This window comes from Salmo trutta, chromosome 3 (assembly GCF_901001165.1).
Source record: "Salmo trutta chromosome 3, fSalTru1.1, whole genome shotgun sequence".
NCBI classification, from domain to species: Eukaryota; Metazoa; Chordata; class Actinopteri; order Salmoniformes; family Salmonidae; genus Salmo; species Salmo trutta.
The window spans coordinates 44,476,554-44,503,024 of NC_042959.1; the positions used below are offsets into that span (position 1 = coordinate 44,476,554).

Below are 26,471 nucleotides of genomic sequence, written 5' to 3' on the forward strand. Positions count from 1 at the left end.
ATATGGCCTGCTAAAATTAATTGATTTTAACTAAATATGCAGGTTTAAAAAAATAAACTTCTGTGTATTGATTTTAAGAAAGGCATTGATGTTTATGGTTAGGTACATTTGTGCAACAATTGTGCTTTTTTCGCAAATGCGCTTTTGTTAAATCACCACCAGTTTGGTGAAGTAGGCTGTAATTCGATGAGAAATGAACAGGCACCGCATTGATTATATGCAACGTAGGACAAGCTAGTTAACCTAGTAATATCATCAACCATGTGTAGTTAACTAGTGATTATGTGAAGATTGATTGTTATTTATAAGATAAGTTTAATGCTAGCTAGCAACTTATCTTGGCTCTTTGCAGCCACAAGATCCTTTTGACGCTGCACTCGCGTAACAGGTGGTCAAGCCTGCCACACAGTCTCCTCGTGGATTGCAATGTAAATCGGCATCCAAAAAGGCCGATTACCGATTGTCATGAAAACTTGAACTCGGCCATGCCGATTAATCGGTTGACCTCTAACCTGGATTGTGCAAAATGTGCCCATTATTCTTTTCAAAATTCTTCAAGATCTGTCAAATTGGTTGTAGATCATTGCGAGACAACTATTTTCAGGTCTTGCCATAGATTTTCAAGTAGATTTAAGATAAAACTGTAACTCGGCCACTCAGGAACATTCAGTGTCTTTCTGGTAAGCATCTATGGTGTAGATTTGGCCTTGTGTTTTAGCTTATTGTCCTGCTGAAAGGGGAGTTTCCTCTAGGATTTTGCCTGTGTTTAGCTCCATTCGGTTAATTTTTTCTCCTGAAAAACTCCCCAGTCCTTAACGATCACAAGCATACCGATAACATGATCCAGCCACCACTATGCTTAAAACAGATGGAGAGTGGTATTCAGTAATGTGCTGTATTGGATTTTCCCCAAACATAGCACTTTGTATTCAGGACAAAAAGTGAATTGCATTGCCACATTTTTTGCAGTATTACTTTAGTGCCTTGTTGCAAACAGGATGCATGTTTTGGAATATTTATTTCTGTACACACTTCTTTTCACTCTGTCAATTAGGTTTGTATCGTGGAGTAACTACAATGTTGTTGATCCATCCTCAGTTTTCCCCTCTCACTACCATTAACTATGTAATTAAAATCTCTGAGCAGTTTCATTCCTCTCCGGCAACTGAGTTAGGAAGGACGTCTATCTTTGAAGTGACTAGATGTATTAATACACCATCCAAAGTGCAATTAATAACTTCCCCATGCTCAAAGGGATATACAATGTCTACTCTTAAAAACAATTAAAAAAATATAAAATAAAAATACATCTACCAAAAGGTGCCCTTCTATGCAAGGCATTGGAAAACCTCCCTGGTATTTGTGGTTGAATCCGTGTCTGAAATTCACTGCTCAACTGAGGGACCTTACAAATAATTGTATGTCTGGGGTACAGAGATGAGGTAGTCATTAAATAAAATCATGTTAAACACTATTATTGCACACAGAGTCCATGCAACTTTTGACTTACGCCTATTTTTACTACTGAACTTATTTAGGCTTGCCATAACAAAGGGGTTGAATAATTGACAAGACATTTTAGCTTTTCATACTTAATTAACTTGTAAAAAAACGTAATTCCACTTTTACATTATGTGGTATTGTGTGTAGACCAGTGACACAACATATCAATTTAACCCATTTTAAATTCAGGCTGTAATGTGGAAAAGTCAAGGGGTGTGAATACATTCTGAAGGCACTGTATATGGTATTATTAAATATATTGATATTAGGCCTACTGATTTGATTAAAGTGTTGAAATTGAAGTAGTCAACTGTTGCGTTCGGAGTAACAAAGCCCATCGCAATTTAATCAATTTTAAATTCTAGCTGTAACACAACAAAATGTGGAAAAAGTCAACGGGTATGAATACTTTCTGAACGCACTGTAAGTATAGAATGGGGGTAAAGTCTCGACTGCCTTTCGGAACCAGGAAATACCGGCTGCACCAGCCGTCCTGGATCCGACGTAAAAATTTTAAAAAACTCTGATTGCCCACGCCTGGAGACGGGAGGATATTACCTCCCTCAAAACGGGCACTGAATTCACGGGAACAGTTAAGGTGATGACCCTGCAGAAGCACGGGGGACGCGCAACAAATCGTTGCCTGTACCCCAAATCAAAGAGTAGTCATGTACAAAGATTTGCAGATGTTATCATAAGGGCAGCGAAATGCTTGTGTTTCTAGCTCCAAAAGTTCAATAATACAATGCACACATAATCCAAAAAGTTAAAAGAAAGAAATTAAGAAATATCAGAATGAGCAATGTCCGGAATATAAATATATTCTACCCAGGCTGCCACCCCAAACCTTGTCATTGTAGTATTGTTGTTTTGTTTATATTGCATATTTTAACATTGTATTATATTAACTGTTTTGCTAGTTTAGGATTTGTACTATAAGATAATTATATGATGTTATGTTTGTAAATTGGTTTACAATTCAGTCTGACTGAGAAACCAATAAAAACTCCTCCTCCAGAACATTCCCTATTGATCCCCCACCCTTCCCAATGCCTCCCACTCACATCACTTTGAGGAAGAGTTTAACTCAAAAAGTTTTCATCATTGTAAAGCCCTAGTTATATAGTTGCTTTGACAACATTATTATATATTTTGTGTGATTAGTGAGATACATTTACATGTGTCCCTCATTTTAGGTTAAACCCTGTCAACTGAACATTTGTTTTAATATGGTGAAACTATTCCTTGTTAAAAGATTTTTTCAAAAGAAACATTGAACATTAATAGTCAAATCATAGCGTAAAAGCAGGTGAGCTGGTTCTACTCTTTTTCGACATTTTCTGGTGTTTTGTGGTATAGAGCATAACACATCCACCCTGTAACCCATATAGATAGATAAGTGGGCTAGACATGTTTTAACAAGTCACTTTTTTGTTAAGCTTGCATTCAATTGCCCCTTCCTGTTGCACACGTTTTCATTCCCTGTCACTAGGGGAGTTATGGCTGATTTAAGATACAAATCGTCAACCCTTTTTTGGCACTTTTCTTAAATTTGAGCTCTTGAGATGGGAAAACATGACTTATGAAGTGGATCGTGCTCTTTACAACAGCATATTCAAATTAGGTGAAATACAAAACACACACACACACACACACACACATCAGACCATCACCCCTGGTGAGACAAAACCGTGACGTGTCAGTGAAGAGCACTTTTTGCCAGTCCTGTCTGGTCCAGCGGCGGTAGGTTTGTGCCCATAGTCAACGTTGTTGCCAGTGATGTCTGGTGAGAACCTGCCTTACAACACGCCAACAAGCCCTCAGTCCAGCCTCTCTCAGCATTTTGCGGACAGTCTAATTACTGATGGAGTGATTGTGCGTTACTGGTGTAACTCGGGCAGTTGTTGTTGCCATCCTGTACCAGTCCCGCGCAGGTGTTGTTACACATGGTCTGCCACTGCGAGAATGATCAGCTGTCCATCCTGTCTCCATGTAGCGCCGTCTTAGGCGTCTCACAGTACGGACAATGCAATTTATTGCCCTGGCCACATCTGCAGTTCTCGTGCCTCCTTGCAGCATGCCTAAGGCACATTTACGCAGATGAGCAGGGACCCTGGGCATCTTAATTTGTTTGTTTTTTCCAGAGTCAGTAGAAAGGCCTCTTTAGTGTCCTAAGTTTTCATAACTGTGACCTTAATTGCCTACCGCCTGTAAGCTGTTAGTGTTTTAACGACTGTTCCACAGGAGCATGTTCATTAATTGTTTATGGTTCATTGAATAAGCATGGGAACAGTGTTTTAACCCTTTACAATGAAGATCTGAAGTTATTTGGATTTTTAGGAATTACCTTTGAATGACAGGGTCCTGAAAAAGTGACGTTTATTTTTTTGCTGAGTATATATAGAGATAGATAGATAGATAGATAGATAGATAGATAGATAGATAGATAGATAGATAGATAGATAGATAGATCTATCTATCTATCTCACACACACAGTTGAAGTCGGAAGTTTACATACACCTTAACCAAATACATTTAAACTCAGATTTTCACAATTCCTGACATTTAATCAGAGTAAAAATGTCCTGTCTTAGGTCAGTTAGGATCACCACTTTATTTTAAGAATGTGGAATGTCAGAATAATAGTAGAGAGAATTATTTCTTTCTTTCATCACATTCCCAGTGGGTCAGAAGTTTACATGCACTCAATGAGTATTTGGTAGCATTGCCTTTAAATTGTTTAACTTGGGTCAAACATTTCAGGTAGCCTTCTACAAGCTTCACACAATAAGTAGGGTGAATTTTGGCCCATTCCTCCTGACAAAGCTGGTGTAACCAAGTCAGGTTTGTAGGCCTCCTTGCTTGCACACGCTTTTTCAGTTCTGCCCACACATTTTCTATAAGACTGAGGTCAGGGCTTTGTGATGGCAACTCCAATACCTTGACCTTGTTGTCCTTAAGCCATTTTGCCACAACTTTGGAAGTATGCTTGGGGTCATTGTCCATTTGGAAGACCCACTTGCGACCAAGCTTTAACTTCTTGACTGATAGCTTGAGATGTTGCTTCCTGAGCGGTATGTCGGCTGCGTGGTCCCATGGTGTTTATACTTGGGTACTATTGTTTGTACAGATGAACGTGGTACCTTCAGGCATTTGGAAATTGCTCCCAAGGATGAACCAGACTGGTGGAGGTCTACAATTTTTTTTCCAAAGGTCTTGGCTGATTTCTTTTGATTTTCCCATGATGTCAAGCAACGAGGAACTGAGTTTGAAGGTAGGACTTGAAATACATCCACAGGTACAACTCCAATTTATTCAAATGATGTCAATTAGCCTATCAGAAGCTTCTAAATCCGTCACATTTTCTGGAATTTTCCAAGCTGTTTAAAGGCACAGTCAACTTAGTGTATGTAAACTTCTGACCCACTGGAATTGTGATACAGTGAATTATAAGTGAAATAATCTGTCTGTAAACAATTGTTGGAAAAATGACTTGTGTCATGCACAAAGTAGATGTCCTAACCGACTTATAGTTTCTTAACAACAAATTTGTGGAGTTTTTGAAAAACGAGGTTTAATGACACCAACCTATGCGTATGTAAACTTCCGACTTCAACTGTATACACATATATACACACACACACAACCGTTAAAAAATTAGGGGTCACTTAGAAATGTTCTCGTTTTTGAAAGAAAAGCTATTTTTTTCCCCCATTATAATAACATCAAATTGATCAGAAATACAGTGTAGACATTGTTAATGTTGTAAATGACTTTTGTAGCTGGAAACAGCAGATTTTTTAATGGAATATCTACATAGGCGTAGAGAGGCCCATTATACGCAAACCATCACTCCTCTGTTCCAATGGCACATTGTGTTAGTTAATCCAAGTTTATAATTTTAAAAGGATAATCATTAGAAAACCCTTTTGCAATTATGTTAGCACAGCTGAAAACTTGGGCTGATTAAAGAAGCAATTAAACTGGCCTTCTTTAGACTAGTTGATCCAAGTAAAAATGTATTCAAAAGTTTTAAAAAATGTACTACCAAACAACTATAGTACCACTACACCCACAGCCATAGACTGAGGAAAAGCCCGTTACTTGTGACATTGTATCCAAAAAACAACACCAGTCCTAAAAAGTGTTTGCATTTCGCATTGCTTCCATCCCAGTTCATGACAAACAAACTAAGTCTGAACACTCTGTTCCACTGCCGGTACAGTACATTTGCTAGCTTTCTTTGAGTAAGACAGCACTTAGCATGTGAGGCACTTAGCGGGAGAGGTGGGCCAGGTTGGTAAGTGGTAAGTCTTATCTAAAGCAAGTGAACAGGCTCCAGATCTCCCTATGCAGTCAGCAGCACCACTTCCCAGAAACACAGTTTTCGAGAACAGGCCACGCTGCCGAGATTGCATCTGTGCCCCCCCATTCTCATACCATCATCTATTTCTCTCTCACAACAGACACATCTTCATTTATTAGAGAGATTGGCGTGTGCAAACACACAAATCTAGTCCTTAGATGACTCTCGCCTCTTATGGGTTAACCAAATGGGTTGCGTCACCTCGAGGGCAGAGGCCCAACACTTTGAGTCAGTCTAACTGATGGGAACACAATTATATTAAGTGGAAACATTTTCTAGGAAGTATACACATTAAATCAAAACAGGAGCATTATGACCTTTTCACACTATCGCACCAAAAAGGGTAGGCCCCTACCCGTGTCACCAGCGGGCCTGTAGGCAGACAGACCTCTCCACTGTGCATTAAGGATAATTTATATGCTTCATTAAATAGTACCCACAAAACACCAGTCTCAACGTCAACAGTGAAGAGGTGACTCCTGGATGCTGGCCTTCTAGGCAGAGTTCATCTGTCCAGTGTGTGTTCTTTTGACCATCTTTTCTTTTTATTGGCCAGTCTGAGATATGGCTTTTTTCTTTGCCTAGAAGACCAGCATCCTGGAGTCGCCTCTTCATTGTTGATGTTAAGACTGGTGTTTTGCGGGTACTATTTAATGAAGCTGCCAGTTGAGGACTTGTGAGGCGTCTGTTTCTCAAACTAGACACTAATGTACTTGTCCTCTTGCTCAGTTGTGCACCGGGGTCTCCCACTCTTTCTATTCTGGTTAGAGCCAGTTTGCATGGTTCTGTGAAGGTAGTACACAGCGTTGTACGAGATCTTGAGTTTCTTGGCAACTTCTCGCATGGAATAGCCTTCATTTCTCAAAACAAGAATAGACTGATGAGTTTCAGAATAAAGTTCTTTGTTTCGAGCCATTTTGAGCCTGTAATCCAACTCACAAATGCTGATGCTCCAGATACTCAACTAGCCTAAAGAAGGCCAGTTTTATTGCTTTTTTAAATCTGCACAACCGTTTTCAGCTGTGCTAACATAATTGCAAAAGGGTTTTCTAATGATCAATTGGCCTTTTAAAATTATAAAACTTGGATTAGCCAACAGAACGTGCCATTGGAACACAGGAGTGATGGTTGCTGATAATGGGCCTCTGTACGCCTATGTAGATATTCCATTATAAATCAGCCATTTCCAGCTACAAAAGTCATTTATAACATTAACAATGTCTACACTGCATTTCTGATCAATTTCATGTTATTTTAATGGACAAGAAATGTGCTTTTCTTTCAAAAACAAGGACATTTCTAAGTGACCCCTAACTTTTGAACAGTAGTGTAAGTTCTAGGCCGATACGGATTTAAGTGATATTTTCTTGGTCAAGATATGGCCAAAAACTGTACACACAGTCTAACGTCTTCCATTCACTGCTACAAATAAATCAATTGACAAATGGAGTGACTGATGGTAATCCACTATGGATAATATACAGCTTCTGTAGTGACAACCACACCTTTTATATCCACGCCTTTAAGTACCCATGCAACCCTGGGGCTTTTAAAATGTAATGTTCCACTTCCGGTGAACTTTGAACAAACTAATGAAACAGGGCACGGCCAGCCAGCACCTGCCACACTATACCACCTGCCAACACATCTCTGTTACCATGGCAGGTGTTAGCCTTCAGTGTGAAGTGCTGACTGCCGGGAACACCAGCCCCTCGGGTAACCAAGTTCAGCAAACACGCTATGCCCACAGCACTCAGAGCAGACAGGGAGAACATATCACTGGCTGTTTCATGTTTACACATCCCTTTCTACTTGACAAATAGGACACACCAGCAGCAATCTCCATCTGTGGCAGCAGTGCTCTGATGTAGCAGAAGGGTGAAGTAGAGGAGTTTCCTCCGTGCTGCGGATAGTCAGAGTGGTCTTGGTTAAGTCTTCGCTCTCCTTTACTTTTTGCTCTGTTACAGTGGGTGTTCTGGCTTTTCTTTGGCAAAGTCGTACATATTTCTGGAGAGGAGGAGGGAGAAGTGAGCACACACACACACACACACACACACACACACACATTTCCAGGGGTCATTAAGGGACACCATATGATGTGGAATGTGTGCCGAGGTTGGGGCTGGGGAAATGGTGTGTTTTATGGGAGCAGATAGGACTTGCAGATTCCCAAACCAGCATGGACTTGCTGGCTGCGAGGAGGACAAATGCCAAAGCGAAGAAATATTGTGTGCGATAACAATAGCGATGTTGAGAGAGGGGAGAGTAAGCAAGTGAGGCCAAGAGAGGTAAAAGAAGTCAAGTAAAAGGGAATATTGATGACCAAGAGAGAGTTAACAGACACCAAGTGTGAGGAGAGATGGGAGACAGGGAGATTTCTAAAATAGTATTTCCCAGCCGTGACCGAAGGGATATGCTATCTTATTATAACGTCAGCTCCATGGCCCTCTGCTGTGAGATCAATCCCAGGTGAAATAAGCTAATCTTGACAGTTCATAGTGGAACAACTTATTTCATCAGCGCTTTAGTGACCTTAAAATGAGCCTGAGAAGAAGTCTTTAAAAAAATGATTTGAACCCACTGACTTAAGGCAATGAGGACACAACGAAATTAAACAGTACATGAACTCTGCCGTACAGGTACTAAAGAATAGTGCATGAACCCTCCAGATGCCTAGCGCACGGACTATGGCCGGGGTACAAAACGCCTTTCCAAGTCTCACTGTAAAATCAAACAAATGCATACGTTGCCGTGAATTTCCTCAAATGCATTTAATAGTGGACATGCCCACATGGAGCTCGGAACCTCAAAGCATGAGCCCGAGCCACATCTTGATCACGTTAGCTGGTTTCTTTGCTTTGGAAAGACCCAGTCTGGAAGGGTATTGTGTGTCATGAGGACGAAGCAGTCAAAATAGCTTTTTTTTTTTCAATGGAGAGAGCTGAAGCTATGGGTGGAAAGTAATAAGAGGTTCATTGTAGGGAGAGGACCTGAGCTCCAAGGTCTTCCAGGACCCAGGCCTTTTGGCTGACGGGTCTGGTTTGTGCGGCATGGGAAGAGCCATCTCCAATCACTGCTAACTGAGCCACCGCTCTATTACTGACTGCACACCCTCAAAAAGGGCGGTTTCACACTGCCCAGGTCGGAGTCTGACCAGGACTGGAAAATGGCTCTGAATCACTGGCTAGGCACTAATACGAATCTGGACTAGTATTGAATATGGACAAGGAGCTGTACAATGTGGTAGAAATGTCTGATCAAAATTAGATTGTACAAGAGCCAGCTCAAGAGCACTTAAGATATAGGCCACTCAAAACAACAAGAGACTGAAGGTCTGTCAAAGAGGATGATATGGGTTTTTAAATAAATTACCACACTGGCTTTTGACCCAGGAACAAGAGAGAGGGAGACTTTCCACATTATATCATTTGAGCCTGTGGGTCTGGCAGGGCCAAACCAGTCATTTTGTTTATCCCTTAAATGAACGACTATTACATTTACTGGACTGCCGCAGACAGCGGGACAAAATACAGTTTCTCTCCATTTCTACAGTAATTTCTGTCTATTCCCTTTGTCAACAAGAGACTTGACTGTATATTTAGATCCCTGTGTCGCCTCCGGTTACCACCGGGGTGGATGGCTCCGGATGGAGGGAACAGGAAACCCAGAGCTATCGTGTTAATGATCACATGTACTAAGGAGACACACACAGACACTCATCTATAAAAGACCCACCAGGCTCAAAGAGATAAGAACTGATTGAACTGACTCATATGGACATCGTGCTCAATCTGGGCATGGATGTCCGCTGTTGAAAGACGCTGAGGAGAGATGCAGGAGCCGACTGTGACTCATAGATTTACATGAAGTCCTAATTGAATGTGCGTCCGTGTTTGGATGTGCGTCCATGGACCAACAAGCTGAGCGTGTGTGTACACACACACACTCCGTCTGCTCATGAGCCTATCAACCCATTTAATGCAAGACGATGTGAGAGCACGTAGGTATTACTGGAAACGCTGAAGATCAAGCAAACAACCACTGAATTAAAAAGCAGACTGAATTCTTTCTGACATGTACTTGAGACAAAGAACAGCACTGACAATCAATTGTGCCCCCCCCCCCCTTACCTCAGCCTATAGACTGGCACATAATGAATCCTAGGAATTCACAACGGAGACAGAGAAAGCCAACTCAGATGGAACAGGATAAAGATTGAGGTCACAATGCTCTGTGAGTTATTCCTCTGAGCAATCCTTTGATGAAATGTCACATCGCCCCTTTAGAAGCAAAAGATCTAAGGCGAGAGAAGGCTGTGTGACTTGCGTAATTCTGGCCACAGTCGTCCTCTGTAAATCTAAAATAGCTGGTCTGTCAGAGGGCTCAGCGGGAGGGTGAGCCAAGAGAAGGAGAGAAGAGGTTTGTGACAATTGTGCCCCAACAAACACATGTAGGGCCGGCTGACCCTGAAACAAAATACAAAAAATAAAAAAATATGAACTTGTTTCAATAAAATGCAAAATGTAAATGCATGTGGAAATTCCTGTCATAGCTGCCTTGCGTGAATGCCCCAGTGTCTGAAATGTTCAGCATCAGCAGTAGTTCTAGCCACAGAGCCAGGGCAGGCAGGCAGGGGTCACTCAGGGCTAGCCCTCAGTCAGTCCGTAGTCAGTCAGTCAGGGTGACCAGGGGCACCGAGGTTTGACCTCACTCTCCACCTAACCTTTGAATATAGGGCCTACTTTAGGATTGGAAGTGGAGGATTCTGGGTAGTCAGAGGGGTGACAGAAAGAGTAGCATAAAGGGGTCTGTTTCACATTAGAGATTAAGCAGGGACCTGGACTAGATTGCATTTTTAGGTAGGATGAATGATAATTTAGTTTCATAGACATATTCCTGGACAGCAGTTCATACGATTTAAAAAAGGTTCCACTCAGACTCAATAGTCCTGGCCTGATGTCTGAAATCCCAGTTACGTCAATGCTAATGAAATAAAAATTTTAGTTCTCTGTTACTCTTGGATTTATTCAATATGGGTTAGTGAAACCAACCATTAAAGTGAAATATTTTCCCTATCGTCAAGCAGCTATGACCCCCTAAATTGCTGTGCAATGCGAGTACAAATCAGCTTGCTCTTCAAATGCAGATATGGAAAGGTAGACTAGTTTCAAAGGTGACCTTCATGTGCTATACATTGTAGCGCCTAAGGGGACCTACACTGGTCAAAACCTGTAATTCAACCGCTCAGCAGCCAGCACTTCCCAACTAAGACAACAGAGGTAGATCACAAAAGGAATCCATTACGGCACTCAGTGGATGAATACTTGTGTCTAGTCTTCACACCAAGACACACACAATCATTGCAGAGGCAGATCATTGACCACAGGTGGGAAATTAGGTATACACTCAGTCAGGGCTGACCATTTGCAATGATGATACTGAACTATTGGGCATTTGTTTTATTGTGCGTTGTGACCAAAACAGGCACTGCTAAGACAGACAAATATATATTTTATAGCATAGCCATTTCTGGGTAACGGAACCCCATTTCCCTGTCCACTAACCCACCTTTCGTGCATAAAAGGAGACCATAGTCTTTCATGTCAGGGTTGTCTTCATTAGTTGGCCCCACTGTCTGAAAACATCATTTTGAGAGGAATGAGTAGTCTTACGTAAGCTTTATTTCTTTCTTTTTTAAAACAGAGAACCGCATTTGTTCCTAATTTGACATCTGGACCACGAAGTTCTTTATGCTTCAGATTTATTAAAAGATAAAACAAAATATTTTAACGTTGCATTCATGGCAAATCGGGTACAAAGAACATGGGGATTATTTCGCCTGTGGTTAATTCATCCTCTCCAGTTAATTGCACGATTAAAAGGTTCTCTACTCATCCACAACCATCAAATAATGCCACATGGGTCAAATAGGGCAACACACTGAAGCTGAGAGACAACAACACATTCCCAGGCAGTGTTGTTAGCATTTGAATTTTATGGCTATAGGACTGAGTGAGGACATAATGCCTTATCAAGAGAAAACAGAATAATACGTAATAAGAGAATGAGAAGATAGGAGGATATAAACTGACAAGGAAAAGGGAAATTAAAAAGGTGTGAGGATGGATAATCCACAACACGTTTAGCTGAAGGAGAGGAGGACAAGTGTTGTTGGCAAGGTGGAGACGGCGGCCTTGCCCCCGAGAACCATAAGCAGTATATAAAACACACTATTCAATTTCATAGAGCCGGTTTAATGGAGCGGCCACTGCTGAAAATCACCCCGTTCATTTGAGAAAATTGTCTCTGAACAAACGGCCCATAGCAGACTGTTGCTCACTTCATTTGAAGCGCCCCGGTGCCAAAACAATAATAATATATACCATCGATTCCAATTGGGCTCCATATTAAATTACCGGCCTGTGACCACAATTTTCATCTTGTGCCTTAACTGTCAGTTATAAGATTTACTTGGCAGCGCCAGGCCTCGCAGAGCTTACCAACTGTGTCATGTGCTGCACCAGAGGGACTTTAAAAATGCATGATAAAACAGGCAATATAAAAATCCATCCGGCATCGGGTCCCCAGCGGCTTGCCACGTTCACAACAAAACAGTATGTGGCACGTTTGAAGTGGGCCATTTAAAATGCATGGCATTGGCACATCTCGGGAGGTGACAAAATACAGTGCCTTCAGAAAGTATTCATACTTTTGACTTATTCCACATTTTGTTGCGTTAGAGAGATCTATCTATAGGTATTATTATTATTTATTCCCCCCCCCCCACCCACCACCCATCTGCACACAATACCCCATAACGACAGTGAAAACATGTTTTCAGACATTTTTGCAAAGGTATTAAAGATTAAATACAGAAATCTAATTTACATAAGGATTCACACCCCTGAGTCAATACTTTGTCTAAGCACCTTTGGCAGTGATTACAACTGTAAGTCTTTCTCGGTAAGTCTCTAAGAGCTTTTCACACCTGGATTGTGCAACATTTGCCCATTATTGGTTGTTGATGATTGCTAGAGAGCCATTTTCAGGTCTTGCCATAGATGCGTTTTTCCCGCCAGGATTTTGCCAGTGCTCAGCTCTATTCCGAGCTGAGCTATTCAAACTCCCCAGTCCTTAACGATTACAAGCATACCCATAACATGATGCAGCCACCACTATTCTTGAAAATATGGAGAGTGGTACTCAGTAATTTGTTATATTGGCTTTGCCCCAAACAAAACACTTTGTATTCAGGACAAACAGTGAATTGCATTGCCAAACTTTTTGCAGTATTACTTAAGTGCCTTGTTGCAAACAGGATGCATGTTCTGGAATATTTTTATATACACTGCTCAAAAAAATAAAGGGAACACTTTAACACAATGTAACTCCAAGTCAATCACACTTCTGTGAAATCAAACTGTCCACTGATTGACAATACATTTCACATGCTGTTGTGCAAATAGAATAGACAACAGGTGGAAATTATAGGCAATTAGCAAGACACCCCCAATAAAGGAGTGGTTCTGCAGGTGGTGACCACAGACCACTTCTCAGTTCCTATGCTTCCTGGCTGATGTTTTGGTCACTTTGAATGCTGCCGGTGCTTTCACTCTAGTGGTAGCATGAGACGGAGTCTACAACCCACACAAGTGGCTCAGGTAGTGCAGCTCATCCAGGATGGCACATCAATGCGAGCTGTGGCAAGAAGGTTTGCTGTGTCTGTCAGTGTAGTGTCCAGAGCATGGAGGCGCTACCAGGAGACAGGCCAGTACATCAGGAGATGTGGAGGAGGCCGTAGGAGGGCAACAACCCAGCAGCAGGACCGCTACCTCCGCCTTTGTGCGAGGAGGAGCAGGAGGAACACTGCCAGAGCCCTGCAAAATGACCTCCAGCAGGCCACAAATGTGCATGTGTCTGCTCAAACGGTCAGAAACAGACTCCATGAGGGTGGTATGAGGGCCCGACGTCCACAGGTGGGGGTTGTGCTTACAGCCCAACACCGTGCAGGACGTTTGGCATTTGCCAGAGAACACCAAGATTGGCAAATTCGCCACTGGCGCCCTGTGCTCTTCACAGATGAAAGCAGGTTCACACTGAGCACATGTGACAGACGTGACAGTCTGGAGACGCCGTGGAGAACGTTCTGCTGCCTGCAACATCCGCCAGCATGACCGGTTTGGCGATTGGTCAGTCATGGTGTGGGGTGGCATTTCTTTGGGGGGGCCGCACAGCCCTCCATGTGCTCGCCAGAGGTAGCCTGACTGCCATTAGGTACCGAGATGAGATCCTCAGACCCCTTGTGAGACCATATGCTGGTGCGGTTGGCCCTGGGTTCCTCCTAATGCAAGACAATGCTAGACCTCATGTGGCATTGTTGCTATGGACTGGCCCGCCCGTTCCCCAGACCTGAATCCAATTGAGCACATCTGGGACATCATGTCTCGCTCCATCCACCAACGCCACGTTGCACCACAGACTGTCCAGGAGTTGGCGGATGCTTTAGTCCAGGTCTGGGAGGAGATTCCTCAGGAGACCATCCGCCACCTCATCAGGAGCATGCCCAGGCGTTGTAGGGAGGTCATACAGACACGTGGAGGCCACACACACTACTGAGCCTCATTTTGACTTGTTTTAAGGACATTACATCAAAGTTGGATCAGCCTGTAGTGTGGTTTTCCACTTTAATTTTGAGTGTGACTCCAAATCCAGGCCTCCATGGGTTGATAAATTGGATTTCCATTGATTATTTTTGTGCGATTTTGTTGTCAGCACATTCAACTATGTAAAGAAAAAAGTATTTAATAAGATTATTTCATTCATTCAGATCTAGGATGTGTTATTTTAGTGTTCCCTTTATTTTTTTAAGCAGTGTATATTCTGTAGAGGCATTCTTTTCCCTCTGTCAATTAGGTTAGAATTGTGGAGTAACTACAATGTTGTTGAGTCATCTTCATTTTTCTCCTATCACAGCCATTAAACTCCATAACTGTTTTAAAGTCATAATTGGCCTCATAGTGAAATCCCTGAATGGTTTCCTTCCTCTCAGGCAACTGAGTTAGGAAGGATGCCGGTACATTTGTAGTGACTGGGTGTATTGATATGCCATCCAAAGTGTGATTAATAACTTCACCCTGCTGAAAGGGATAATCAATGTCTGATTCTTCTTTTTTTACCCATCTACCAACAGGTGCCCTTCTTTGCAAGGCATTGGAAAACCTCCCTGATCTGTGGTTGAATCTGTGTTTGAAATTCACTGCTCGACTGAGGGACCTTACAGATAATTGTATGTGGGGTACAGAGATGAGGTAGTTATTAAAAAAATATTTAATGTCCATGCAACTTATCAAGGGACTTGTTAGCAAATCTTTACTCCTGAAGTCATTTAGGCTTGCCATAACAAATTATTGACTGAAGACATTTCAGCTTTTCATTGTTTTATTAATTTGTTCAATTTTTTTTTAAATAACTTAATTCTACTTTAACATTATGGGCTATTGTGTGTAGGCCAGTGACGAAAAAAAATTAAATTAAAAAGTTAAATTCAGGCTGTAACAACAACAAAATGTGGAAAAAATCAAGGGGTGTAAATACTTTCTGAAGGCACTGTATGTGGACAAAATATACAGGCCTCGCTTACCTCCTTTCCTCCCATTCCTCTGGGCTTGAATGGACCATAACTTTAAACTCAAGACATCATTAGAATACTTTGAAAGGCTAACAAAACAGTTTCTCTCTTACATTACATAATAACACGAGTGAGTGCTACAGTTACTTTAATCGTGCGGCAAAGTAGAAATACAGCCCTAATGAAATCATACCAGCTGTGGGAGAGTGAAGTTGGAATTCAATCAATCACGAACGGCAGAAACTGCACTGCAGAGAAAAATAACATGGTTTCTGTGCCAAATTGAAGGGAAATGTAAGTGCTAAATTACACAGTCTACTGCAGGGATCATCACCTATACTGAACAAAAATATAAAACGCAACATGCAACAATTTCAAAGATTTTACTGAGTTACAGTTCAAATATGGAAATCAGTCAATTGAAATAAATAAATCAGACCCTAATTATGGCTTTCACATGACTGGGTAGGGGTGCAGCCATCGGTGTGCCTGGGGGGGGATAGGCCCACCTACTGGGGAGCCAGGCCCAGCCAATCAACAAGAGTTTTATTAGACAGAAATAATCCTCAGCCATGTTTTTTGTTCCGCCTGAGGAAGTCTGAAATCAGAGACCACTATGATGACACACCAAATGTGTTTGAGGGATCGCGGGAAAAGAGCAGGAATATGATTTTGTAGCCAACTGTCCAAGCCATGTCTTCCAATAGTGCAACCGCTGTCGGCATCCAAAGATTATCCAATCTAAATAAAATGCAAAGGGTAAGGACGACAGCAGTGATGTAGCCTACGGGCTACATATTATTGATATCTACATAGCGCATTGATGTAAATCACACTGCTGCCCTCTCATTTAGCCATTTGCGCCTTACTTATTGTGGCAATTGTGGATGGCTGTTCACAATTGGACATGTATAACTCAATGGTTAAATTGAAGAAGTTTAAGCTGCATATCAATCATTTTTGAGGTCAGTGGACAGCCTGTGAAAAATGCGCTCTTGCCTCAGTTGCATAAAGCGGATCCCAGCCTACGGAATCAAAATGTAATCTCAGATCCGCAAAACCTTGTACAGCTGCACCACTGAGAGCATCTTGACTGGCTTCATTACCGCTTGGTATGGCAACTGCTTGGCATCCGACCGCAAGGCGCTACAGAGGGTAGTGCGTATGACCCAGTACATCACTGGGGCCAAGCTCCCTGCCATCCAGGACCTCTATACCAGGCTGTGTGAGAAGAAGGCGCTAAACATTTTCAAAGACTCCAGCCACTCAAGACACAGACTTTTCTCTCTGCTACCACATAGCAAGTGGCACCGATGCACCAAGTCTGGAACCAACAGGACCCTAAACAACTTCTACCCCAAGCCATAATACTTATCAATAGTTAACCAAATAGCTGCACGGACTCTCATTGACCCTCTTTTGCACTAACTCTTTTGACTCGTCACATATGCTGCTGCTACCAGTGTTTATTAATTATCCTGCTGCCTAGACAATTTACCCCTACCTATATGTACATATTTACCTCAGAACCTCTGCACATCTACTCGGTACTGTTACCCTGTTTATATAGCCAAGTTATTGTTACTCATTGTGCATTTATTCCTTGTGTTATAATTGTTTCTATATTTTTCTCTGCATTGTTGGGCTGGGCCTGTAAATAAGCATTTCACAGTTAGTCTACAAAGGTTGTTTACAAAGCATGTGACAAATACAATTTTATTTTGATTTGACGTTTGAGGGAGTCTTTTTGTCTTCTAATGTCTTAAGGGGAAAGCAATCTAAAAGTAACTGAAAGTAATCAGATTACGTTACTGAGTTTTAGTAATCCAAAAGTGAAGTTACTGCTAATCATTTTGGACAAGTAACTAGTAACTTACGTATTACATTTAGAAAGTAACCTAGCCAACCCTGAGTGTGTGTGTGTGTGTGTGTGTGTGTGTGTATACGCAAATTATATAGCCTAGCATGCGTCTTACCTTGCAAACAGTCTCAGTGTCCCAAGGCAAGATGGTCTGTAGATCTATGAGTTCGCAGGACACACCCAGCTTCTCCTGAGCCATGTTGGCCACTTCCCTCAGCACATGGATCTGCAAGGCAGGAGTCAGAGATCAAGACCATGTATTCCATTCTAATCCACAATGGATTTTTTTTCAAGTCAGTTTGGACTAATGGAGAAAGTTGCTTGGATAGACTCCATGTTTACTGGCTGTGAATCACCGGCAATCTAACAGCAGGACATACTGGCTCCATCGTTATCCCTAAGCTGTGCATCAGGGCTTTGAGTTCGTCTATGAATGTGTGTGAGGGTTAATGAATAAAATCTATTAATGTGTGGGTCTTGAGTGATAGTCATGAGTCAGACAGCCAATTGATAAAAAAGGAACACAGCAATCTATAGGCTTCCAGCCCATATAGACACGGGTCTACAACAGGCATATTAAAAAGATAAATATTCTATTCTGGTGTTAGTCAACCTTGCTAGAGATGACTCCTAATATACTGAATATTGCTGAAGCAATGATATAGCCTAGTACTTCTGTCAAGATATGAACAGGTTTAAAGTGCGCAATAAAATGCGCACAAATGTAGGGATTTTCAGGACTGGCAAAATGAACCCCTCTGTTACACTCATTAGCAGGCCTTCACGGCAGGTTCCAGGCGCGGTTCCGACCACTCCACTTGCTGGGAGTTGTTTTCTTTTCACTCGTCCACGGAGGGCTGATGGATTACCAGAGTAATGGGGTGGCATTTTAAAAAGCCCCGATTTCGACTACTTGGGTGGATTTTTCATCTTTGCAAAATGGCGTCTTTGAAGGAGTTGATTTCCCAGTCATTCCCGGCCCTCAGGCTTAGACCCCCTCTGCTCTTCAGCTGTACCTACATTAGTCTCCTTCTCTGGGTGGGTTAAGCCCGGTAAGTGGGCTAGCATAATCTTTGTAAGGGACAACGACACCAAGAGTGCTATAGAGACCATAATCCTCTCCTGAGGAAAAGAAAATCAGGGTGACAGGAGTTGAGGATAATGGAAGGCCTTGTGTAGACGTGGACCGTTAACACTGTGGAGCAGCATCGGTCTAACGGAGACGTCAGTGTAGACACGATAAACCAACCCCTGGTGAGAAAGCCCCTGTTGAGAGGCGTGGGCTTGTGATGGAGCTAAGAGGTAATCCACGGCTCGTCCCTGTCGGCTTAAAAATGTCAAAGACCCAAGATGTAATGCGGATGTCCCTACTCTGCCCGCCTCCACACCATAAACAATGACTTCTGGCTAAGGTCGTGACTCACGCACGGCCATAGATATATAGCTCCATCTCCTCTATGGCTCGAGTATGTAGACTCAACCCACGGCTCCTTCTTCCACGTCTCACCTGTGTTCCCCACGCGACCAGAGTGACGTCACTTCCTTCCTGTATAACCTCGGCCTGCGAAAGTGGGATGGTGTAGGCCTCTGTAGGGACCTGCTCCACTGCAAAGCAAACAAAGAAAAAAAACAAAACACGACCTCCATGTCAATTGTTTCAAAACCTGTACTCTCATCTCCTCCCCTTCATCCGCACTGATTGTAAATTAGTTGACAGGTGAAACCCTATGGTGGAAGCTAAATCATGCAGATCAGTGCAGCGAAGGAGAACATATATATTTTTTAGAAAGAGCCCAAGTATCCTATCAGTATAGCCAACATGACCTGGTGCACATATGCAACTACAGTACTACACACGCTAGGAATATAATTGGGGGTCAATTCCGAACACACATTAATCACTCTGTTATGGCCAACTGTGGTTTCTCTGTCAAACGATGGTCCATAACAACCCGTAGAGCTCAATGATGGAGTGGATGACAAGAAGGGAAATAACCGGCACACTCACAAATGAAAGCCTACAATCTGTGCTTCCAGTTAGGAACAAAGTCTCTGGCCCATTTGAGATGCGTTTTCCAGACCTCATCAATCACAAGGAGCCTTGTGTGCGCGCCTCTCTATGGTCCTCTGTTGCTATGTTTCTAGAGCATGACACTTGCAACACCAGGGTAGTGGGTTCAATTCCCGGGACCAAGAATACCTAACATTTATGCACGCATGACTAAATCGCTTTGGATAAGTGTCTGCTGAATGGCATATTATTATTATTATTATTATTATTATTATTATTATTATTATTATTATTATTATTAATAAGAAAATAAATCTATGCGCTAACAATATCTAGTGAACAACTATAGGCCAGTCACCCTGATCAATGTGGACAACAAAACATTTGCGGGACAGGATATAGTTCAAAATGTGTTCAACACACAAGGGACATTATATTCATGCATCCGACCCTTCGGCACCCTATTTGTAGTAATCTTGGAGTTCATAAACACTTGATGGGAAAAAAAACCTGAGGCACCAACATAGCCTATTATGTAGTTATTTGGTAACACCATTACACAGGTCTTTGGTGCTCATCATACACAGCTTTGACCCTGACAAGCAAGATAAGACCTTCAGAAGGTGTGTGTGGGTGTTCAGTGGGGAGACTGGTGCTCTTTAAAAGTCTCTTGCAAGGTAACACATGAACTGCAACAGTCACTGGGCGTACTATTGATACTCAAGGGAGACATTACGGTTTCCGACTCCACTCTACACTTCCTGGAACAGTCGGGATGACTTCCACCCATTCCCCCTCTAGAGGTTAAGAAACAGGCTGCCGACTCCAAGTTTCTTCAGCAATTTCAAACGAGTCAAATGGGCTACCTCTGGCAAGCCTTTTTCCAACCCAATCCTGAAGTTAGTGTGTGTGCTCGTACATGGTTCAAATCAATCATAGATTGAATGGGGTGTGAATGATTGATTCACCTATAGGCCACATGGGACATTCATTTACAATTAAATGGCTTCCAGATTTAAGTGATGTCAGGGATGAGAGGATGCTTATTTTGGTTAATCAGTATCTCTCAGAGCAAGTCATCTAATCCCCAGGGTGATTCAGAAAGATGTGGAATTGGAAAAAGAAAATGCACTCTTTCAAAATACCAACTCCAATGATACCAACTCCAATGTTGGAATTTCAAATGATTTCTCTCTCGGAACATCTTGAGATACTTCTAATAGGTAAGCATTCTTCTAATACGTAAGCATACATTAAACTACTAAGTTAACCTTACACACAAAGCCACAACAAGCATCAAGTAAAATCCCACCCACGGCACCAACGAACAAAACAGTGAACTACTGTTGACTGGATTCTGGGGTCTTTATATAGTGGAATTTCATCAACCTCCTCTGGTGTACATAGCTTCCCCGTTTCAGTGACACAGCAGTCATTTTAGTAATAGTGACCGATCTTACTCAAGAAGACCAATGTCAGGCGGTGATTGCCTTTTTCAGGCCCCAATTCACTTAAAGGAAGTCCACTCAACAACCAGCTGTGGGATCATAAGCTCACGTGACAAAATATTCTCTTAATATTGGGAATCTCTGTCACTAACTAGCCTACATTTAACTACGGTCCTGATAAAGCCAGTGCTTGTGGTTACATCCCCTCTGGCTTGGTAAGAAAAGAAAATGACTGTTTCAATGAAAAACATTACATGACATCATCCAAACAAGCATCGCTCAGAGGGATTAGGACCCGGCACGAGGTAGTGCTTTCTGCGCTATTCGGAAATTAAAGTAATTCCCTAACTGCTATTAGTTCTGAGAGCCCTGTGGGAAACAGACAAGCGATTGATGATACCAAGTTCGGGGAAAAAAGGAACAAAATGGAGTCATTTCGCTATGGGAAACTAAGCTACCGTGAGGGAAAAAAGTATTTGATCCCCTGCTGATTTTGTACGTTTGCCCACTTACAAATAAATGATCAGTCTATAATTTTAATGGTAGGTTTATTTGAACAGTGAGAGACAGAATAGCAACAAAAAAATCCAGAAAAACGCATGTCAAAAATGTTAGAAATTGATTTGCATTTTAATGAGGGAAATAAGTATTTGACCCCTCTGCAAAACATGACTTAGTACTTGGTGGCAAAACCCTTTTTGGCAATTACAGAGGTCAGACGTTTCTTGTAGTTGGCCACCAGGTTTGCACACATCTCAGGAGGGATTTTGTCCCACTCCTCTTTGCAGATCTTCTCCAAGTCATTAAGGTTTCGAGGCTGACATTTGGCAACTCGAACCTTCAGCTCCCTCCACAGATTTTCTATGGGATTAAGGTCTGGAGACTTGCTAGGCCACTCCAGGACCTTAATGTGCTTCTTGTTGAGCCACTCCTTTGTTGCCTTGGCCGTGTGTTTTGGGTCATTGTCATGCTGGAATACCCATCCACGACCCATTTTCAATGCCCTGGCTGAGGGAAGGAGGTTCTCACCCAAGATTTGACGGTACATGGCCCCGTCCATCGTCCTTTTGATGTGATGAAGTTGTCCTATCCCCTTAGCAGAAAAACACCCCCAAAGCATAATGTTTCCACCTCCATGTTTGACGGTGGGGATGGTGTTCTTGGGGTCATAGGCAGCATTCCTCCTCCTCCAAACACGGCGAGTTGAGTTGATGCCAAAGAGCTCCATTTTGGTCTCATCTGACCACAACACTTTCTCCAGTTGTCCTTTGAATCATTCAGATGTTCATTGGCAAACTTCAGACGGGCATGTATATGTGCTTTCTTGAGCAGGGGGACCTTGCGGGCGCTGCAGGATTTCAGTTCTTCACGGCGTAGTGTGTTACCAATTGTTTCCTTGGTGACTATGGTCCCAGCTGCCTTGAGATCATTGACAAGATCCTCCCGTGTAGTTCTGGGCTGATTCCTCACCGTTCTCATGATCATTGCAACTCCACGAGGTGAGATCTTGCATGGAGCCCCAGGCCGAGGGAGATAGTTATTTTGTGTTTCTTCCATTTGCGAATAATCGCACCAACTGTTGTCACCTTCTCACCAAGCTGCTTGGCGATGGTCTTGTAGCCCATTCCAGCCTTGTGTAGGTCTACAATCTTGTCCCTGACATCCTTGGAGAGCTCTTTGGTCTTGGCCATGGTGGAGAGTTTGGAATCTGATTGATTGATTGCTTTTGTGGACAGGTGTCTTTTATACAGGTAACAAACTGAGATTAGGAGCACTCCCTTTAAGAGTGTGCTCCTAATCTCAGCTCATTACCTGTATAAAAGACACCTGGGAGCCAGAAATCTTTCTGATTGAGAGGGGGTCAAATACTTATTTCCCTCATTAAAATGCAAATCAATTTATAACATTTTTGACATGTGTTTTTCTGGATTTTGTTGTTGTTATTCTGTCTCTCACTGTTCAAATAAACCTACCATTAAAATTATAGACTGATAATTTCTTTGTCAGTGGGCAAACCTACAAAATCAGCAGGGGATCAAATACTTTTTTCCCCTCACTGTAGGAGATATTTTCAGAAAAAGAGAGAAATATCCATTAGGTGGTATGCCATGGAACTATTTGTCAGACAAGAGTCTATTTCTCCTCAAAGAGACGCAGCGAATATCTCTGACGTAGTTTCATTAAGTCTCACTGAGCCATAGACACTGAACCTGCATACCCCATTGTAATTTCAAGTTACTGGGTTTATTCCATCTGAAAATGAAACAACAAACCTCGCAGAAAGACTTAGGGTTTTGTTGAGGGATATATAAAACTGAGGTGTTATTTCATTCACATTTTGAGAGACTGAGACAGTAAGTGTCATGGCTCATATGATTTTTACTCTGCAGTAGAAAAAAAAAGACATCCAAGATAAGGAGTGGAAAAATAAATGTGGCAACTGCTTTTCTGTGCCAAGAACATTGCAAAACTGAAACATATCCTTGCAGGCCCTAAAGAGGCAGATTTCAACTTGATTGTTAAACTATATTACTGTGACTAACAGTTCACCTCACCATATTACAGTCTGACTAGAGCTGGGTTTCCCAAAAGGCTGCCCGCAGGCCAAATTACGGCCAGCGGGTGATTTTATTTGGCCCCCCAAGTCCTTATAGCATAAAGTCTGTAAAAACACCAGGAAAATCAGCTAAAAGTTATTTTAATTTTGGAAGTTCACTACTATTCCCACCCATAAATAGAGAGGCATATGTGATCGTACCGCAATGTAATCAAGGTTTGAAATGATTGTTTTTGTCAAATACTATATCTGTTTGTGATTCTTGCGGTCAATAGGCAGTGTATACATTATTTATAACTATGTTCCCTCTCTCCGACCATCCGCTCAAGGAAAAATCAACCCAGAGCTGAATGTAATTGGAGACCCCTGCAGTTCAGGCAATAATACACTTTAGACATGCATAGAAATGGCAGAGGTGCAAAATGAGTCAACACTGCCACATATCCTATATTCTACAATTTAGAAGCATACACTCACGCTAAGTTAATGACTACATTATAAACTGCACACTGATGACAGCATAGCTTTCCACATTTAGCAGAATGTTGCATAGTGTCACGAATTCCCTGACAGTGCCTCTTACCAGCACCTCACAACCCTTTCAAGTTGCACACTCCACTCCCCATCCAACCAGGAGTGGTGCCTGAAAGTCTATGGGTACCATAAACTGACCTCTCAAAACTCTCTCTGACCTGTGTGACCTGGCCCTTATTGGTTGCCAAGCAAGTAGCTAGGGCAGTTGCTAGGGGGGCCATACACCCTTCTGACTCTCCAGGTCTCACACTACACAGTCTCTAAGCAATTGCAGAAAGAGCAGCAAGCTCCTACACCTCAGCCCTGCCCAACAACTGGACTCCTCCATATCTCTGTGGACTTGTGGGTTGGTGTGAGTGCACCAAGTGAGTTGTGACATGTGTATATTGTTCTTCATAGTTAGTCGTATAACTACTGCCTATTGTGCGTTGCTTCTCTGTTTACTTTGTTACGTAATCTAGGATTGGGCGATGTCAACCTTTGTCCTATCGTGACTATGTAAATGATATATACACGATGGAATCGCTCCCTATTGCCCCCTGCGATTAAAAATAACTCAGCTAAAACCACCATTGGGCTACGGCACCAAATCACATGCTACAACTGGACGAATCATGACGAAAGATAATATTGTTGAAAACCTGGGCAGAGAAATCAGGGAAATCTTTTGTAATATACATTTATGGTGGAGCTTCATCATGGAACCGGTTTGTTTGTGTGTGTGTGTGTAGCGCATACCATGATGGAGCATAATTGCCCGAGCTGACAGGGTAAAAATCTGTCGTTCTGCCCCTGAACAAGGCAGTTAACCCACTGTTCCTAGGCCGTCATAGAAAATAAGAATTTGTTCTTAACTGACTTGCCTAGTTAAATAAAAAAAGGTAAAATACATTTTAAAGAAGTGTCAGTCACACAGGCTGTCTTGCCATATTAATTCTGTGAGCTGCTCCACACAACTACCAGTTGAGCACTGCATGCTCTTACTAACAGACAGATTATTCCCTAGGCTGTGTGTGGCGTGCATGTCATAAATAATCTACATATTGACCTAACAGCTTTGGGAATTTGACAGTTTGTTTTTGCATTAATTACATAGATTGAAAATAGCATTATTATTACAATATTACCCTCCAAGCTCATCATTAAGCTCGAGGCCCTGGGTCTGAACCCCGCCCTGTGCAACTGGGTCCTGGACTTCCTGATGGGCCACCCCCAGGTGGTGAAAGTAGGAAACATCCTCAACACTGGGGCCCCACAAGGGCGCATGCTCAGCCCCCTCCTGTACTACCTGTTCACCCATGATTGTGTGGCCAAGCACGCCTCAAACTCAATCATCAGGTTTTCAGACAACACAACAGTAGTAGGCTTGATTACCAACAATGACGAGACAGCCTGCAGGGAGGTGGTGAGGGCTCTGGGGGTGTGGTACCTGGAAAAACAACCTCTCACTCAACGTCAACAAAACAAAGGAGATGATCGTGGACTACTTCAGGAAACAGCAGAGGGTGCACCCCCCTATCTACATCGATGGGACCGCAGTGGAGAAGTTGGAAAGCTTTAAGTTCCTTGGCATACACATCACTGACAAACTGAAATGGACCACCCACACAGACATTGTGGTGAAGACCGCGCAACAGAGCCTCTTCAAACTCAGGAGGCTGAAGAAATTTGGCTTGTCACCTAAAACCCTCAAACTTTTACAGGTGCACGATTGAAAGCATACTGTCGGGCTGAATCACCGCAAGGTTCTCCAGAGGGTGGTGCGGTCAGCCCAATGCATAACCGGGGGCAAACTACCCACCCGCCAGTTCACCCCGCTATAATCCAGAAGGCGAGGTCAGTACAGGTGCATCAAAGCTGGGACAGAGAGACTGAAAAACAGCTTCTATCTCAAGGCCATCAGACTGTTAAACAGCCATCACTAGCACATTAGAGGCTGCTGCCTATAGGCATAGACTAGGAATCACTTGCCACTTTAAGGAATGGAACGCTATTCACTTTAATAATATTTACATATCTGGCATTACTCATCTCATATGTATATACTGTATTCTATACTATCCTACGGTCTCTCATTCACTTAATGTTTAAATATCTTGCATTACTCATCTCATATGTATATACTGTTTTCTATACTATCTTAGTCCGTTCCTCTCTGACATCGCTCGTCCATTAGTATAACGTCTTAATTCATTCCTACTTACATTTGTTTGCATTGGGTATACAGTTGAAGACGGAGGTTTACATACACCTTAGCCAAATACATTTAAACTCAGTTTCACAATTCCTGACATTTAATGCAGGTAAAAATTCACTGTCTTAGGTCAGTTAGGATCACCACTTTATTTTAAGAATGTGAAATGTCAGAATAATAGTAGAGAATGATTTATTTCAGCTTTCATTTCTTTCATCACATTCCCAGTGGGTCAGAAGTTTACATACACTCAATTAGTATTTGGTAGCATTGCCTTTAAATTGTTTAACTTTGGTCAAAACGTTTCAGGTAGCCTTCCATAAGCTTCCCACAATAAGTTGGGCGAATTTTGGCCCAGTCCTCCTGAC

At 42.3% G+C, this 26,471-nt stretch overlaps 1 protein-coding gene across 1 annotated transcript in view; it reads right to left on the bottom strand.

The window, feature by feature from the left end:
* Nucleotides 1-26,471, bottom strand: part of LOC115175927 (2-oxoisovalerate dehydrogenase subunit beta, mitochondrial) — a 96,201-nt gene that overhangs the window by 43,759 nt on the left and 25,971 nt on the right. The window contains exons 7-8 of the mRNA XM_029735578.1: nt 18,867-18,964; nt 17,475-17,585 (exon numbers count right to left, since the gene is read on the bottom strand). Coding sequence (XP_029591438.1) covers nt 17,475-17,585; nt 18,867-18,964 — 209 coding nt within the window. The remainder of the gene's footprint in view (nt 1-17,474; nt 17,586-18,866; nt 18,965-26,471) is intronic.